At 43.4% G+C, this 18,939-nt stretch overlaps 2 protein-coding genes across 6 annotated transcripts; both read right to left on the bottom strand.

Moving 5' to 3' along the window:
• Positions 1–184: 184 nt before the first annotated feature.
• On the bottom strand, positions 185–7,138 carry ccdc174 (coiled-coil domain containing 174). Of its 2 annotated transcripts, none has more exons than XM_010881603.5 (11): positions 7,002–7,138; positions 6,651–6,755; positions 6,467–6,564; positions 4,582–4,640; positions 4,291–4,438; positions 4,069–4,164; positions 3,847–3,983; positions 3,137–3,231; positions 2,878–3,025; positions 2,581–2,727; positions 185–1,170 (listed from the first exon to the last, which is right to left on the bottom strand). In XM_010881603.5, the coding sequence occupies exons 1-11, from the start codon at positions 7,041–7,043 to the stop codon at positions 347–349; spliced, it is 1,899 nt and encodes a 632-aa protein (XP_010879905.3). In that variant the 5' UTR covers positions 7,044–7,138; the 3' UTR covers positions 185–346. The 2 variants fall into 2 exon arrangements, with proteins under 2 accessions (XP_010879905.3, XP_019910781.3); XM_020055222.3 differs by having other exon boundaries at positions 2,581–2,724.
• A 351-nt stretch (positions 7,139–7,489) lies between these two features.
• Positions 7,490–13,335, bottom strand: tatdn2 (TatD DNase domain containing 2). 4 transcript variants are annotated; one of them, XM_010881607.4, is made up of 8 exons: positions 13,211–13,335; positions 12,718–12,766; positions 12,204–12,561; positions 10,065–10,472; positions 8,914–9,951; positions 8,686–8,813; positions 8,410–8,593; positions 7,490–8,324 (listed from the first exon to the last, which is right to left on the bottom strand). In XM_010881607.4, exons 1-8 carry the CDS (start codon positions 13,311–13,313, stop codon positions 8,184–8,186), a joined length of 2,409 nt encoding a protein of 802 aa, XP_010879909.2. In that variant the 5' UTR covers positions 13,314–13,335; the 3' UTR covers positions 7,490–8,183. The 4 variants fall into 4 exon arrangements, with proteins under 4 accessions (XP_010879909.2, XP_010879907.3, XP_028969609.2 ...); XM_010881605.4 differs by having other exon boundaries at positions 8,410–8,575; XM_029113776.2 differs by lacking the exon at positions 13,211–13,335 and adding an exon at positions 12,980–13,204.
• Between the last annotated feature and the right edge of the window lie 5,604 nt (positions 13,336–18,939).

Genomic DNA, 18,939 nt, shown 5'->3' with positions numbered 1-18,939 from the left:
ATATAGAAAACATCTATTACATCATGTCCTGTGTACTGTTCTCAAACACAACATCAACAAGATTCCAAGTCTGTAACCAAGCTCACCATTGGCTGATTCTGTCAATCTTTTACACAACCATTTGTAGTTATGGACAAGTGCCTTAAATCACAAACCAGGAGCAATCAGAAAAGACAACACCATGTAAATTGAAATTAAGCTTTAATGACAGACTCTAAACAAAAATATTAGGTTATAAATAACAACGCTCAATCCTTGTTTGGTGCTCAATTAGTCTAACACATAGTGAGTTACTGCATTTGGGTTAATCCAGGTTCTAATCACCTGTGCGAGGGAGGTTTATGAATCAAACAGAATTCTTGTAGAAGGCCAGCATGTCATCCAGGCTTTGGTCGGAGGGTTGGGGCTGGGGAGGGCACTGACTCTGGGGCTGGGGAGGATACTGAGGGAGGTACTGGGGAGGATACTGTGGGAGGTACTGCGGTGGGTACTGTGGGAGGAATTGCAGAGGGTACTGGGGTGGGGCTGAATATGGAAGGTGTGGTGGAGGAGGATACTGGGGATGAAAGTGTGGAGGTGCAAACTGGTGCTGAAACGGGGAAACAAACTGAGTTTGTGTCGGTGGTGGCGGTGTGTATTGGGGCTGGGCGGGTAGGGTAGCGGGGTTCTGAGGTAAAGGCGGTGTGTATTGGGGCTGGGCGGGTAGGGTAGCGGGGTTCTGAGGTAGAGGCGGTGTGTATTGGGGCTGGGCAGGTAGGGTAGCGGGGTTCTGAGGTAGAGGCGGTGTATATTCGGGTTGAGCTGGTTGAGATGGGCAATGAGGGTCTGTTGAAGCTTTTTGTGGTTGGACAGTGTTTTGGGTGAGAGAAGGGCATGGTGTGGGTTGAGGTTCAGAGGGTACAGGGGTACTAGGCTTGGGCACAGGGACACTTTCGGGCTGAAGCTGGGGTACAGAAGAACCTTTGGGCTTGTCTTGTGGCAGGAGTGTCTCTTTACGCCCTCCACCCAGGGCCTCTGACCACTTGAAGGCCATTTTAGGTTTGTCCTGCTCCCATTTGGCCCCTTTCCTGAAGCCCTGTTTCTTATCGTCGCTGAAGTACGTGGAAGGAGGGGCAAACTCTGTCTCCCTCTCGTCCCGCCGACGACTTGTCCACTCACCAAAAAAGTCCACTGGGAAAATAAATATTGTCAGATTGGAAAGAGAAGACATTCAGCAAACACCACTAGACTGTTCCACTAGACCAGTGGCCCCCAACCTTTTTCAGTTACTGTACCCCCCAAAAGATTTTGCACTGCTTGGACTACCCCTGAAGTACCCCCTCATGTTAATTTCACTAGTATGCCTATGGTGTCACGAGTGTTTTCAAGTACCCCCTGTGGAGAGGCCAAGTACCCCCAAGGGTCCTAGTACCCCTAGTTGGGAACCACTGCACTAGACTGTGGAAAAGTCATGGTTATAGCCAGATATGAAAAACACATGTATTCAAAAGCCAACAATAGAAACAAGTTTATTTCTAGATATTCCCACCAGACATGATCATGACACAATTCCAGAACCAAATACTGGATTAGCCTCACGTTAGCTACGTGCATTGAGTGCCTTTCAGACGGTCGACACAAACACGGTCACCTTGCCAGCTAAGGAACACTACACTACACTACCGCACTGCAAGCTTCTCTCATAATCAAAGTCAAACAACTGCAAAAGCTGTTTGATGTTACTGTAGCTTGCTAGCTAACTGCTAGCTAACTTAAAGAGTGACCTGTAAATCAATGTGTTTTATTATACTGAATGGTAGAAGTAAAGAAATGTCCAACATATCCTTTGTTTGAACTACTTACTGAAAGTCAACAACCAAAAACAGGCGCACGCGCACTGTACCTGGACAATGTACCACCGCTGAGGGCTGGGGGGGAGGGGGACAGTTGATCAAACCATTGTGAGGAAACGGGCGGGTGTGTCGCAATTTTTTTTAACTTAAGACGCTCTATTATGTGTCTATAGTCAGCACACATGCTTTCATTCCGTCTTATTAATATTGCTGAATTTACATATTTATGTTGATGGGGGGGCAAATCATAGTTTTCCCCAGGATGGGGGGGTCGTGTCCCCCTGGGATTTCCGCCTATGATCAAGTCCAGATGGTGGGAGGGGCAGCGGTCTTAGCTGCAACTGTGTTTGTAGAAACTCTTGGTGTCTTGCTTTTAGATGCTGTATCGAGTTAAGTGTTTTTTTATTTATTTTTTAATAAGTGAGGTAGCTCTCACCTTATATACTATGCAACTAAGCAGCCTGGCACTATATTACCTGTCATTGACATAAACATTAGCCTATTGTAAAAATTTGGTAAGCAAGATGCCTTTTCAGACACCACAATCGGTCGCAAGTAATCTGCCATTTTAATGTATTCGGCCGATAACGATTATTAAATGTTTTGTCTGTTACCGATTTCATCCCTAAATAAAATAAAATGTCATAGAAATAAAGCCTTTGTTAAACCTAGATCTCTTCTGCTTTATATTATAGCATTTTGGCCGTGGTTCATGTAAATCATGTCCCTGACCAGGGGTTCTGGTTACCTTTGCCCCTGTCCCACTCCCGGACATGGGGGACTCCAGGCTTGGTGTCTCTCCTCTCCTGGATCTCCACCTCCACCTTCTTCACAACAGGAGCCTTCTCACCGCCTTCATCGGAGGGAGGCAGGGGACCAATCAGGTCTTCCTCTGCTAAAGGAAGTGATCCCGCAGAAAACAAAACAGGATTTACATCAATCCAACATATACACATAGTGGGATACAGTCGTGACTGTTTGGTCTAGTCCAGGATGATCAGTTATTGGTCCAGGATTGGGTTTCACTGTGAGAATGTCCTCTAACCTTGATTGTGTTCAGTTCCCGGGTTCCCTTCAGGCCCGTCCAGCTTAGACTTCTTCATCTTCCTCTGCCTCACCTTGGCAAGTCGAGCATCCAGCATAGTCTTCCTCTTCTCCTTCAGCTGTTCCCTCTTACTGCGCTGGTCTGTTGTCTGATAGAAAGAGACACAAAATCTAATTAAATAACAATCAGCTTTGAGTTATTTGAAAGAACTGCTAGATAACAGAAAACGATCCTAATCTCAGGGGTGGCAGCGGCTGACCTGGTCTCTGAGCATGTCCAGAGTCTCTCTCTGCTTCCTACGTTGTTCCTGGTCCTGAGAGAAGGCAAAGTATCCCACACCAAGCTCACGGGCCTCTGACCCAGACAGACAGCAGGGAGGAGGAGTGATTAGATGCAGGGAGTGGAGAGGGAGAGGTAGAGATAAAATTGAATTGAGATATCAGCCAACAGATTGTATGGACATATATAGTCATGAAAAAGGTATATATTTTGTTAAAAGTACACATTGATCTTAATACAATTTCTTCCTCCAACTATCAAGACAAAGCAGCTTTCAGAGATACTTCTGGGGCGATGGGAATCCTCACTTTAATACAAGAGTGCTTCGCATTGGGGGTTTGCAACATGAGACCTCTTCCAACGATTTTCACGTGTTGATTATTAAATTACTATAACTACTGTAATTTAACTGGTTGCACGCGATCAAATGCACACAATATCCGCACTTTGGATCTGACCCGGGGGAGAACGAGCAACTCTTTTCTGGGTTAAAGCCCTGGGGCATCGCACTTCCAATCGTCACAGTGTCATTTTGATGCCCTCTAAACAATGAAATACAGAAAAATAAAATAGTCAGAAAAATGTTATGATAGCAATATGTGGTTTGGGTTGGGCTACCTGTTTAACACATTAGTTTACTTCGATATTATAACTTAATTAATGTATCCTTGAAAAGACTATCGTGCCAACCTTGCTCCCTGATGTCCTCATAGTGGATTGGTCCCACGGGTCTGTTCATGGCCTCCTCCTCTTCCCTCTCCCACTCCTGCCTCTGCAGTTCCCGACGCATGTCTTCTGACAACAGGTCCTTCTCAGCCGGGTCACGTCTGTGTACACGAAACACAAGCAGCAACGCTACAGAACTGGCGACACTGACATTATCATCTAACCTTGGTTCAGAATAAAATATACCCTTTTCCTTGAAACTCTCGGTTCATTTTCTGGAATCTGGGTAAGTCTTTCTTCAGGCATCTCCGGGATCGTCCCAAACCATCCACATAATCCACCCTAAGGACCAATCAGACAACGGTTCTTTAAATTCCTAACCGTTGACTGTTCAGTGGCATCTAAAATCCAATACTCTGCTTCTACTTTAGAGGAGATATCCAGTAGTATATGCTGATTAGGCGTTACCATTCCTCGTCTGGGTTCTCAGGTGGGGGGATGGGGGAAGAGCTCTCTCGGTCCTCTCTCTCGCTCTCCTGTTGGGTGTGATTTTCTCTCTTCTTGTCAATAATCTTCTGGGTGAAATCCACCAGGAAAAGTGCCTCTGTCTCCTCATCTGACATAATTGGGAAAGAGAACAATAATTCCAACATGAAAAATGCAAAAGGCACATGCAGGGTCTTCACACATCAACAATAGAGTTGAACATTATATTGTTCAGGCTCCTCGAGCAGTATAATGGATGACATAATACTATACCAGGAAAGTCTCCTTTAGTCATCTGCTCATACAGTTTGGCCTTCTCCTCTAGCTTGCGCCTGTGGGCAAATATAGACATATAATAAACAGTAAAGAGGGTTTCCATAAACTAGGTATATATAAGCTTTTGGTGCGGCACAGCATTTCCCAAACTAGGGGTTGTGACATTAGATTTAAAAACTGCAAAGAAAATTTGGCATTTGTTTCACAGAACCGAGGGGGAATCTTTTGGCATGTTGGTAACATTCAGCTAACAACCATTATATGTCATTATGTTAGATTAAAATGACAATGTATTTTTAGACAGATATACGAGAAAAAGTATGTGAATTAGTTTTTGATAAAAAGGCTTGGCTGAACACAAAATGTATAGTTTTGAAAATATTAAAATGTTTCCATTAATACTATAATTGGCCCGATGTGGATGAAACACACACCAGATGTTTTAAAGGTAAGCAGAGGCATATTGTTGGATTGCATAATTCCAGCTATCAAGAAATGTACACATCCAGGTTACAGCAGACATAGAATATTTTTCTATTAGCATTTTACAGAAACATGCAACATTTGCCAATGAGTCAATACACACCAATCAGCCATAACATTATGACCACCTGCCTAATATTGTGTAGGTCCGTCCCCCTTTTGACACCAAAACAGCCCTGACCTGTCGAAGCATAGACTCAACTAGATCTCTGAAGGTGTGCTGTGCTATCTGGCAACAAGATGTTAACAGCAGATCCTTTAAGTCCTGTAAGTTGCGAGGTGGGGCCTCCATGGATCTGGCCTGTTTGTTCAGCACATCCCACAGATGCTCGATTGGATTGAGATCTGGGAAATTTGGAGGCCAAGTCAACATCTTGAACTCGTTTGTGTTCCTCAAACCATTCCTGAACAATTTTTGCTTTGTGGCAGGGCGCATTATCCTGTTGAAAGAGGCCAATGCCTTTAGGGAAAACCGTTGCCATGAAAAGCTGCACATGGTCTGAAACAATGCTTAGATAGGTGGTACGTGTCAAAGTAACATCCACATTAATAGCAGGACCCATGGTTTCCCAGCAGAACTTTGCCCAAAGCATCACATTGCTTCCGCCGGCTTGCCTTCTTCCCATAGTGCATCCTGGTGCCATGTGTTCTCCAGGTAAGCGACGCACACGCACCCGGCCATCCACGTGATATAAAAGAAAACATGATTCATCAGACCAGGCCACCTTCTTCCATTGCTCTTAGGTCCAGTTCTGATGCTCATGTGCCCATTGTAGGTGCTTTCGACAGTGGACAGGGGTTAGCATGGGCACCCTGACTGGTCTGCAGCTAAGCAGCCTCATACGCAACAAACTGCAATGCACTGTGTTCTGACACCTTTCTATCAGTACCAGCATTAACTTTTCAGCAATTTGAGCTATAGTAGCTCGTCTGTTGGATCGGACCACACAGGCCAGCCTTCGCCCCCCACATGCATCAATGAGCCTTGGCCACCCATGACCCTGTCGCCGGTTCACTGCTTTTCCTTCCTTGGACCACTTTTGATAGGTACTGACCACTGCAGACCGGGAATACCCCACAAGGGCTGCAGTTCTGGAGATGTTCTGACCCAATCATCTAGCCATCACAACTTGGCCCTTGTCAAAGCTGCTCAGATACATACGCATACCTTGTTCACTTGCTGCCTAATATATCCCACCCAATGACAGGTGCCATGATAACAAGATTATCAGTGTTATTCACTGCACCTGTCAGTGGTCATAATGTTATGGTTGTACGGTGTAAATGTTTATACTGCAAATCCAATTTTCTGGTAACTAAAGTAAATCAGTATATTTTGTGGACCGATTAGTAACATGAATGATGTGGCCCCTGGAGAAGTACATCCCTTTGAACTCACTTTGCCATGTCTAGACTTTTGTCTTCCTCTGTCATCTGCTCCTCATCTTTCTGTGCCCGCTCTGAAACACCTTCATTCTGTTTCCATTGATTAGGTTTCTTTACAGGGACAAGAACACAATTCATGTTATAAAGTTAATTAGGCTAACGTAACAACATCGGTCTTGTAAAAAGCTCGATATTACCTTGATTTTAAATTTGGATTTAACGCTAGCCCCAGCATCTTGCTCCAGTTTGTCATGTTTGAATTGCTCTTGCTTCCTGTAGAGTTCTGCTTTAAGATCAACAAGCTGCAGAGGAAAGGGTTTTCGACTGAAATATGCACAAACTGTTTCACATAATATATTTAAACGGCAATGATTGAAAGTAATATCAACCTTGGGTCACAAATAACATACTCATAACATGAACATCGACACCAAATAAGTTATATTTAACTAGCTAGCCCGCAATGACAATATACTTAATACAGTATATTGTTGACACTCCTGACAATCAAAAACAGATATCCGAATATATTAGATCGAACAACTCACAGATGAAGCAGTAACTTCATATTGTTTTTTCTTTCTATCCATGTTTTAGATTTCGCTATCCAGCAACCTCCTAAACACAACGATAAATGCCGACGAAACACAACATCGAAACATCCCAGAGCTTTCTAGATGTCGCTAGTGAACAAGTGTCGGGACTGAGCACTGCCCCCTACTGGTTTGGAGTAAGCAACATAGCATCGTTACGGTCTTCTCCAACCAGAGATCGAAATCAGATGATACGAGATTGTTTTGTGTACACGTGGGCATATCCTTGAGCAATAAAAATACTTTAGACATTTTGTGACTATTATCAAAAAGTTGTTTTGCATAGTTTCTGGACCATGTCCAAACTGACCTTGACCAGAAGTATTAACCTATTAAAGAGTCCAGTGAACACATGCAGCACAGCCTCCATGTTCCAGGGAGATGTTTAAGGAGCTCTGGAGTTGGAGCAGCATTCATTTATCAATTCACACTTCACCAAATGGTAAAAATATATGCTTTTTAATGAGTGCATGACAACCTTCCATCACATCCTTGGACAAAGAGGAAGGAACCTGGACTAGAAAGCTTCTACATCAACTGCATCAAAACAAACACATGCAGACAGGATGAAAATGCAGAACAAAAAGGGCTAGTCAAATTATCTCAAAGAAATCACAGCATTCATCAAATGTAATTAAAAAATAAAATAGATAAATGTGATGTAAAACAATTAAAACAAACCACATTTGGATTCCAGTCGATGCATATAGCCTCAAGTTTAGTGTGAGTCACTGAGACCGCTAGCATCTCTTAGAACTAAGTAAAGCTCCAATGGAGCATTAAGCTATTAATGCCTTCTCGCCACGGTTTCTGACAACTCCTAAAACTATGCAGGGCCATGGGGTCCAGGTAAGCAAAACTTGACCACCGTATTATTTTTGACACATTCGTTTCTTCTCAAAACATTAACTAAAATAAAGAACATTTGTTCATAAGTGCTGCCCACACTGGCTGCAAAGACAATTTGGAAAATATATACAGGTATGTTTTTTAACTCTCAAATACTGACTTAATGTAACAAAATGAGGCTGCCATGTTTGATACGAAGAGTGTCCAATCTCTTCACCAACACCTTGTACTCTAATGTGGCAAGTCATGGTAACTGGTTTCGGACGGAGACCATCCCTGATGCTGTTGTCATATGCCGTAGAGCTGGGTTGTGTTGTTTCGGACTGCGGTGAGCACAGTGGCCATGTTCAGTCCCTTCAGGAGGCTGATCTCACGCAATGTGTGAATACCCATGCCAGGGTGGGCAAACCTACAGACATCTTTACTAACCTACCGGGGAAAGGAGACAAAAGACACTATCAGCATGCATACACAGTCAAATCAGCATGCATCCCACAGTCTCATGTGTGCGTACCTGTCGGGGCAGGAAATATGGCGCGTCTGTCTCTAGGAGGATGCGGTCAAGGGGGATCTTGCGGATGGCGTCACGGACCTCGTGAGCTCTGGGGTAAGTAACGAGGGCTGTGAAGCCTACGCAGAGGTTGGGAAACTCCTTCAGCAAGGGCTCTATTACCGGGTAACTGTTGGTGAAACAGTGTCTGTGGAAAAGGTATGTCGCAATAGAAAACTGGTTTATAACAAACAGGCCTTCAACGCAGTGAAGAATTGCTCAACGGGACCCCACACGGACCTGTGGATTTTGTAGTCCCGGGGAACACACTTCTTCATGATCACCAGCAGGTCATCATCTGCCTCCCTGCAGTGGATCACGAGAGGCTTGTTCATGGCAACGGCCAGTTTCAGCTGTCGCTCAAACACCTGCAGGACAAGAAACACACAACACCATCACAGCCTCCAGCCAGCAGCAGCTCTTCAACCCCGTGGCTCAGGTGAATGAGCAGCCTCGCCATGACCATACCTCTTTCTGCCGGGGGGCGTTGGTCGAGTTCTTGTGGGAGTAGTCCAGGCCAATCTCACCAAAGGCGACAGCTTTGGGGTGTCGCATGGCCGCTAGAATGCTGCGCTCGTCCACCTCGGAATACGCCTTGGCAAAGTGGGGGTGGCAGCCGAACGCCCCCCAGACCAGCTCCTCTGCCAACAACCCCTCCCACAGCGCTTCACGCACCATTACCCGGGGGTTGCAGAAGTCGGCGATGCAGCCACGAAACTCCGGTGGGAAACTGCTCTGGTGTAGATGGCGGAAGCGGGCAAAGGTCCCCCGGAAGCCCAGCTTGCCCCACAGCATGTCTAGGTGACAGTGGGTGTCCACAAAGCCATGCTGGCTCAATCCCTTTAGGCCTGGGTTGCATGACCATATAGTCTCCGCCCCTACAGACATTCTCCTGGTGGTGGCACCATTTTCATAGAAACCAGAGGAGGGGGGGGGTAAGGAGGGGACGCCATCAGAATAGCGTCGATGAGTCCGGACGCAGGGGCCATTGCGACTGGAGAGAACAGAACCGATTCTGGAACTTGTAACGGTCCGCGGCAGAGCAAAGGGGTCCAGGGAGGAACACACACTGCTGGGGCAGGACGGGGAACCAACGCCGGTGCTGAGTGCCGGCTGGGTACCGGGTTTCTCCGAGGGGGGGTGCCCGGAGGAAATGAACACCGTCCTCCATGACTGAGGGGACAGTTGAGACGGGCTCTCACTCAGAAACCGGAAAGAACCACTCGGTTCATCCACAGACGTGGTGGTGAAAGAGGGCACTAAAACACCACCACTTTGATCCGGCCCAGCGGGAGGGTTCAGTTTCCAGGGGTCAGGGGTGTATGTTCCAGGGTTCAGGAAAGAACGGTTCGGAACGTACTTCAGACCAGACGTGGAGGAGTCACTGACCTCCCTCTTAAACACCTCCTTGGCATTGGAATACTCATCCTGGGAGAGCGTCTCCACCACTACAGGATCCTCGTCATCTGACCAATCAGGAGAAGCTTCCTCTTTCAACACTATACTCTGAAGAAGATATGGGGTTAGGAGGTATACATTTTGATAAAATGTGAATCATGCATAATAAACTTGCAATTGCATGTTCAACAGTTTTTGGAGCCTTTTTGGAAGTGAATCACCTGTGTGTCTTCTTTTACGATATTCTCATCTTGTGTGTCAGGGTCAACAAACACCAGTGGGTGGAATTCGTAGCCGTTGCCTTCGAAGGGAGCCGTGTCTTCTGAATCTCCCTCTGACTGGACAGAACAGCAGTCAAAGGGCACACTGGCATCTGGTGCCAAAACAGGCTCCATAACCGGTTCCAAAGAATGCCTCCTCTCTGTGGACTTGGTGAGAGAGAGGCTTTTCCTGGCAGTCACTTTGTCCGGGGACTGTTTCTCCCCTGCCTTGATAGCGGCGGTCAAAGCCTTCAGATATATGGCCTTTGACCCCTCCTCTGGGGTCCTTTCTTTCCTCTTCAGAACACTGGAGGTTGTAGGTGAGGGGAGCAGGTTCTCTGTCTGGGAAATTGTGTCCATGATTCCAGCCTGAGGAAAAACCAAACGAACATATGAAGCGATAACTAAAGCCAGGATTTAGAATGTCAATAAATAATGTTTTACTTATTTGTTGAGTTCATTAAATAAATGCAATAAAGTTGGGCTGAAACAAAGTTCCAGGACAGATTCTCACATTCAGGGTATTGCCACCACAATGCTGACATTTTACTAACAATACCACTATTATACCATGTGCCCTTGATGTCATGTTCCTCCCACCCCATCCACCAGGACATCAGCTGTAAGTGGGCAACAAGGATATCAATTCATACTGCAATAAATCCACTGCTCAAAAACATTAAGGGAACTCTTAAATCACACACTGGGTCTTAACTACATATATTTAAAGATCAAAAACCTTACTGTACAATGTAATTCGTTGAAACAGTTGAATTCACAGGCAGTTCCAACTTGCATTAATTTCATCACAGCAACTCATAAATGTGACTCAGTACCCCACATGCCTGTATGCACTCCTGACAACGTCTGGGCATGCACCTGATAAGACAGCGGATGGTGTTCTGGGGGATCTTCTCCCAGACCTGGATCAGGGCATCAGTGAGCTCCTGGACAGTGAGGTGCTACTTGGCCCGCTTTCGGATGCACCGATGCATAATGTCCCAGAGGTTCTCAATTGGATTCAGGTCTGGGGAACGTGAGGGCCAGTCAATGGTATCAATGCCTTCATCATCCAGGAACTGCCTATGCACTCTGGCCACGTGAGGACAGGCATTGTCCTACACCAGGAGGAACCCAGGGCCCACTGCACCAGTGTAAGGTCTGACGATGGGTCTGAAGATTTCATCCCAGTACCTAACAACAGTCAGGGTACCATTGGCAAGCAAGGGGAGGTCTGTGCGACCCTCCAAGGAGATGCCCTTCTACGGCCCTGTCCAGCTCTCCTTGGGTAACAGCCAGTCTCCTGGTATCTCCTCCATGCTCCTGAGACTGTACTGGGAGACATAGTAAACCTTCTTGCAACAGCACATATGTGCCATCCTGGAGGAGCTGGGCTACCTGTGCAACCTGAATGGGCTGCAGGTACCGTCTCATGCTACCAGTAGTGACAAGGACACTAGTATAGCTCAAAACTAGAGAAGAATCAGTCAGGAAGGATAAGGAGAGAGCAGTTGTCTGTGGCCACCACCTGCAAAACTATTCCCTTTTTGGATATTGTCTTTCGGTTGCATCTCCAGTGCACCTGTTGTCACTTTCATTTGTACCAAAATAGGTGAAGTTAATTCACAATCGCTTATGCTTCCTAACTGGGCAGATTGATATCCCTGAAGTTTTATTGAATTGGGGTTATACTGTGATAATTGCAAATGCCCTTAATTGTTTGAGCAATGCAGGATGAATTGTTAAGTTAGAATGTCCCACAGATTTTTTTTTTAATTAAAGTAACACTAATAGTTTAAATGAGTTAGCAAACAATTGCAGTCTACCATTTTATTAAATATATTTAATGTTTCTGTCCAGTACAAATGAAGGAGCCATGATGTCAAATTCTTACATCACTATATTACCAGGTGTTGATCCAACTCACCTCAGTTCAATAACCAGGCCATTTATTTGTTTGCAAAACTTAACATCCATGATAGTAATTTTATAGTTGTATGGGTTGACTTCTTTGTTTGGCATACATTTATATTTAATTCGGCAAAGGGACCAAAAATCATAGTATTGAGCTACTTAGCAGAATGTGCTATTAGGACTTACCTTGGACGTGGAGGAAGTCAGACCTCGCAAACATTTTCTGGAAAGCTTCCTGAGGCCATTCATTTTGCCTGTGAAGTAGTTGCCCCCATCCTGTTTGCCTTCACTACGGTCTCCTGGTGAGCGGCCAGCCCTTCTCTTTGGTGTGTTTAGGCAGATGTCCTCCAGCTCTGCTAAGCCGGCTGACCCTGTCGTCAGGTTGAGATCAGGGGAAGTCATAACCTCACTGGGAAACTGACCCCAGCGGGTTGGCTCGGGCGTGCCACCACCATTCTTGCGGAACTTCGTAGGCGAGCCAAGTGTTGTCCGTAGCCATTCAAACTTCACTGTCTTTCTATTGTTGCGATCCATGTCAGTGGATCTAGTCAGAAACACAATTAATACCCATGTTTGTCAATTAATGAAGTCAATACATTCTAACAGTCAAATAAACATTAGGTTTGGTGATTTGTCTTCATAATATTTCAGAGTAGACAGACGATTAACACGATTTAAAAAAAACAATTGTAACACTTACAGGAATTTTTTACACCGCAAGTAGTTTTTTCCCCCAACGAAAGTATTTTCTGTAGAAACAGACATCAAACTTTATTCTACATTTTCAAGACAAGTACAGTGTCATCGTTTCTGCTTACTGAAGACGGGGGGGAAACGATGGACAACAAATTTGCTACTGTTTTAAAATCGGGAGAGCTAGACTGAATTACTGGCTAAGAAGTTAACGTAACTAGTTAACCTTCACAAATTCAAAACAGGGATTCACAGTGAATTTCACTTTCCTAGTCTTTGCAGACAGGCTAGTTTTCCACCCCGCGTCAATCCTTAACTAACTAGCTAACAAATTACCTAGCGTCGCGGACGTCAACTATTACTATCCGTAGCTAAATTCATTATAATCAATAAGGAACATTTTATGGAGTAAAATCGTATTTAAGTATGATACAATATTAAAAGCCTTCAACCGAAAGTATATTTAATTGGAGATAAAATATAGCGATTACAAATTTTACCTTCCGCGACAAGAGGGGACAACCTTATAACAAACCGTGAAACAGCCACGTGCGCATGGGAAAGTGAATCCACGTGACGACAAAAGTTTAATTTAGGATTCATTCCTTTGGTCAGGATATTTGGGTAACCAATACATTTGGTAAGAAGGTTCAAGGAATCTAAACATCTAATTTAATAGTCTCCATCTGAGGGTAGAGTGGTTGACATTATTTAAATATAATTTGTAATTGTTTGCCTCAGAAAATAAAATGTATTGTTATTCAACCTCAAACATAGTGATGTGGACTTGCTTGTTTGCTTTATATGTCTGGCTACATGACCCAGCTGCTTCTGCTCAGAGACATGGCCTTCTGCAGAATTCCCTAATAAAGCAGAATTCATGGTTCCTTTAATGATGGCCAATTTGGTTCTGATGCAGCAAAGCATCCCCAATCTAAAACACAATAGGTACATGCTTCACAGTTGATGGGAGCTTCTTATTCTGGAAGGCAGTGTTTTCGTTTTCACCAGAGCACCAAAATTTACTCACCTGTCCATAGAACATTGTTCCAAAACTCTTCAGGATAATCCAATGGATTGTTGGCAAACTCGAGGCAAGCATTCATGTCCTTAGTGAGCAGTGGTTTCTGCCTTGCTACTCAGTGGAGCCCCAGAACATTTGAAGTGATGTTGCATTTCTTTTCAGACTGCTATGCTTGAACAACTGTTTTCCACAGTTGTTGAATAATTTTTAAGGAAATATTTAGTCAGTAAACACACAAATAAGTAAACTCACAAACACATCCAAAGTCCCCTCCCCAATCTCATTGTGATGATCAATTGAAGATGTTGTAGTAGATTTAATGGGCAAAATAGATCCCCAGCACATTTTAAGTGCCCTATATTATCCAACCATGTACTAAAACAGTACCCATTTCATATGTTATGACCAGCAACATAGTTAAAAAGACAACTAATGCATGACAGATTCCGGATCTGTGGAAAATAGGTGCCTGAACAAACTGAGCAAAATCCGAGAGGTGCCACAGCTTGAATTTAGCACTGCCTACCCACGTTTGCTACATTTTATAATATGGATTTAAAGATCAGAATATGGGACATAAGGTCTCAACAGTGGCAGAAATGGGGTTCATCAGAAAGAAAATATGTTGTCCGGAAGCTAGAGTGAGGTTTAGAGGCCCTAGGTATTGGTCATGTGTAAAATAGGTTTGACGTGGTAGACAATGTTTCCATTTGGCAATGTCAAATTCTCCACTGAAGGAGAGTATTAAGGAGATGAGACATCCAGTCCGGTTTACACTATTTTGTCTCTGTGAAGGGTAAGTGAGTATATATTGCTAGGTTGTAGCATTCACTGTTGTCACTAGGTTGTAGCATTTCTCATTAAGTGAAGTGTTGCTCTCTCTTTCAGAGAAACAGGATTACTTTAATAATATACACATTCATCAACATTGTAATAGCTATAGATTCCCATCTTCAGACTCTTGGTAATCCCAGTAAAGTCTTGTAGGCTCCAAAGCTGTGTCCATGACCTACAGCAAAGACCATCAAATGTCATTACATCATCATCATCATCATCATTAGTCATCTGGCTGAATCAACATCATTTCCAGTTAGACTTCATGTTCCAGCACAACTCAGACATGTTGTTAGTCAAAAATATAGGCACTGCTTTGGGCCACTCAGTGAATCAGTCTGAAACTCTTGCATAGAGACATCAATATGGTCACAAAACATTGTACAATTGATCAAATCCCCAGCAAAGACAGTATTCAGATTCAGAGTAAAAGCTTGTTTGCTGGATGCTCACATTTAGGGGCCTTCTTGTCGATGTGCCAGTAGCAGAAGCCCCTCCTGGCACGATCATTGTACTCATTCCTATACTGGGGCAGGTTCTGGAGAGAGACTTTATCCCCCTTGATACTGTAGAACCTACCTAGAACGAAACACAACAGCACCATCAACTCAGTATGATTACAATTTTGACCTCACAAATATCTTATCTAAAAAAATATAAGTTAAATTAGGAACCCTGAAGAACATACCTTGTGCCTTTAAAGTGACAGGATGATTACATGAAGCCTCCGCCATGTCTTTATTCAGGGGAGGAAGATGTTCATGTGTCGGCTCTAAACCAGTTGGACCCATCCCATACATGAGAGTTTCTGGGGATGACAGTTTCAACTGTATTTTATTTATTTATTTCACCTTTATTTTACCAGGAAAGCCAATTGAGAACCAATTCTTATTTGCAATGACGACCTGGCCAGACATGACAGTGCAAGACAACACAAGAGTTACACAGAGTACTCATAATACACTATATACAATGGGGAAAAAGCAAAGAGGTCAAATCAATTCTTAAGGCAAACTAACTATCTTCAAATATTTGGGGTACTCACTCAGCAGAGTAGACTCTTATTTCAATCAATGTACCACAGTTCACCATTATTACCTAATAAAGAGATCTTGAATAATAATTCCCAATCACCAAACATCTAGATACACCTACACAATGTCCAGTTTTTACCAGACAGTTCTAGGGTGACAACATAACACATCTAAACAAGGATGAAGAGCAGTGTGACAAAACCAACGTATCTAATCAGGGATGCGGTGCTGTGTGATAAAAACAGACAGTATGATAACGAACACATCTAATCAGGGATGGGGCACAGTGTGATAACAAACATCTAATCAGGGATGGGGCACAGTGTGATAACAAACATCTAATCAGGGATGGGGCACAGTGTGATAACAAACATCTAATCAGGGATGGGGCACAGTGTGATAACAAACATCTAATCAGGGATGGGGCACAGTGTGATAACAAACATCTAATCAGGGATGGGGCACAGTGTGATAACAAACATCTAATCAGGGATGGGGCACAGTGTGATAACAAACATCTAATCAGGGATGGGGCACAGTGTGATAACAAACATCTAATCAGGGATGGGGCACAGTGTGATAACAAACATCTAATCAGGGATGGGGCACAGTGTGATAACAAACATCTAATCAGGGATGGGGCACAGTGTGATAACAAACATCTAATCAGGGATGGGGCACAGTGTGATAACAAACATCTAATCAGGGATGGGACACAGTTTGATAACAAACATCAGGGATGGGGCACAGTGATAAACATCTAAGCAGGGACTTTTCCCAAATATATGGCTATATTATGACTTTCAGGTGCCTTGGATTTCTGGACTGTATTGGTCAATTCAGAGAACCAGAATTACAAGTGTAACCTAGATGATTCCACATTAAATATGCCTAGTTTGAGTGGTCTCTGAGCTATAGAGAATCTGTTACAACTGGCCCACTATACACACAAAGCTTTAAGCTGCAGAAAGAAAGACACCCTGCAGAGAGACAGCTGTCAGCATCAGACAGCCACACTGGAGTTTGAGAAGAACCACTGCCACACACCCACTCAGAGGGATTTGAAGTAAAGGCCAAATAAGTTTAACCTCACAGAAGTATAAAAAAAAAACTTTAAGCTCTTGGGTTGTAATCAAATTGCATTGTAAGATAAAAGGCAAAACGATTCAAAGATTGAGTGTGATGAGGAGCATACTAATCTAAATGGAATATTATGCAAGATTGTGTATTAATGAAAGGTACATCTTTAGTATTTGAGGATAAATAGACTTGGATTATAAATTCATCAGCATTGCTTAACAAATAAAAAGACTTATTGAATATTCTTTGTGATATTCCTCATCTGATGATTAGTAACATGCTCAAGTTGAAGAAAAAAACTGAATGTTTGTTTTCTCAGATATACAATACCTTTTCCTGTCACCATGGTAGCTGGAACTGAGACCAGATAGGTAGCTACCTGTGTGGAAATAAAATTATTTACATTTAATTCTCAGAGCCAGGACCCTACCAATAAACATTTGGCCTTACAGTATGGTTAACCAGTGAAACTGCTGGGAGCACATAGGCCTACATTTAAACTACTGCTGAAGTCCATACCTTGGTCTTCATTTTGGTCCAGTGGTCTGTGTGGGCGTGCAGAAACATCACAGGGTGACTTCGGGGCCAAAATGTTATTCTGTTAAAGTAAAGCAGAAAATTTGGTAACACTTAATTTGAGTAGTCAATTAAAAAATATCAGTAACATTTAAATTAGATACTTATTAACACTAATCCTAAACTCAATCGTTTCCCCAACACTTACTCTAAGCCTAACCCTAAGCTTAACAAGCATTTACTTTGTTTCTGATAGTGTGTTAATAGTATGTACAGTGGATATAAAAAGTCTACAAACCCCTGTTAAAATGCCAGGTTTTTGTGATGTAAAAGAATGAGACAAAGATCATGTCAGAACTTTTTCCACCTTTAATGTGACCCATAACGTGAACAATTCAATTGAAAAATAAACTGAAATCTTTGAGGTCGAAAATAAAAAATAAAAACCTTACAATAACCTGGTTACATAAGTGTGCACACCCTCTTATAACTGGGGATGTGGCTGTGTTCAGAATTAACCAATCACATTCAAACTCATGTTAAATAGAAGTAATTACACACCTGCCATCATTTAAAGTGACTCTGATTAATCACAAAGTTCAGCTATTCTAGTAGGACTCCTGATATTTAATTAGTTGCATCTCAGAGCAAAAGCCATGGACCGCAGAGAGCTTCCAAAGCATCAGTGGAATATCATTGTTGAAAGATATCAGTCAGGAGAAGGGTACAAAATAATTTCCAAAGCATTAGATATACCATGGAACACAATATGGCACAACAGAGACATTGCCAAGAACTGGATGTCTGTCCAGAATGGATGACAAGACGAGAAGAAAACTGGTCAGGGAGGTATCCAAGAGGGCTACAGCAACATTAAAGGAACTGCAGGAATTTCTGGCAAGTACTGGCTGTGTGCTACGTGACAACAATCTCCCGTATTCTTCATAAGAATGAGCTATGGGGTAGGGTGGCAAGACGGAAGCCTTTTCTTACAAAGAAAAAAATATCCAAGCCCGGCTGAAGTTTGCAAAAACAAACATCAAGTCTCCCAAAAGCATGTGGGAAAATGTGTTATGGTCTGATGAAACCAAGGTTGAACTTTGTGGCCATAAATGTTTGGCACAAAAAACAACACTGCACATCACCCAAAGAACACCATAACCACGGTGAAGCATGATGGTGGCAGCATCATGCTTTGGGGTTGTTTTTCTTCAGCTGGAACCGGGGCCTTAGTCAGGGTGGAGGGAATTATGAACAGTTTAAAATACCAGGCAATTGTAGCACAAAACCTTCAGGCATCCGTTGGAAAGCTGAAGATGAACAGGAGGTTCACCTTTCAGCATTACAACAATCAATCAATTTAATTTATAAAGCCCTTTTTACATCAGCAGATGTAACAAAGTGCTTTAACAAAACACCTGGCCTTAAACCCCAAGGAGCAAACAACAGTAGTGTTGAATTTCAGTGGCTAGGAAAAACTCCCTAAGAATGACAACATTTAGGAAGAAACTCAGAGGGGTGACCAATCCTATTCTGGCTCTGCCAGGTGAACATATTAAGATTATAATTGTAATAATTAATAAATGCGTGTGGGCTGATTCTAGAGTCCATTTAAATTTAGTCCAGGTTGGAAGCATGACCTGATGGACAAGGAAAGGGACAACACGGGGGAGGGGGAGGTGTCAGCACATTGGCAGCTGAAATCATCAGGCATCGTCTCGATCTGCAACACAACCAGGAG

Source organism: Esox lucius, chromosome 17 (genome assembly GCF_011004845.1).
Source record: "Esox lucius isolate fEsoLuc1 chromosome 17, fEsoLuc1.pri, whole genome shotgun sequence".
Classification (NCBI taxonomy): Eukaryota; Metazoa; Chordata; class Actinopteri; order Esociformes; family Esocidae; genus Esox; species Esox lucius.
The sequence above is the reverse complement of the archived record's forward strand: the minus strand, read 5'-3'. Positions and strand labels throughout refer to the sequence as shown.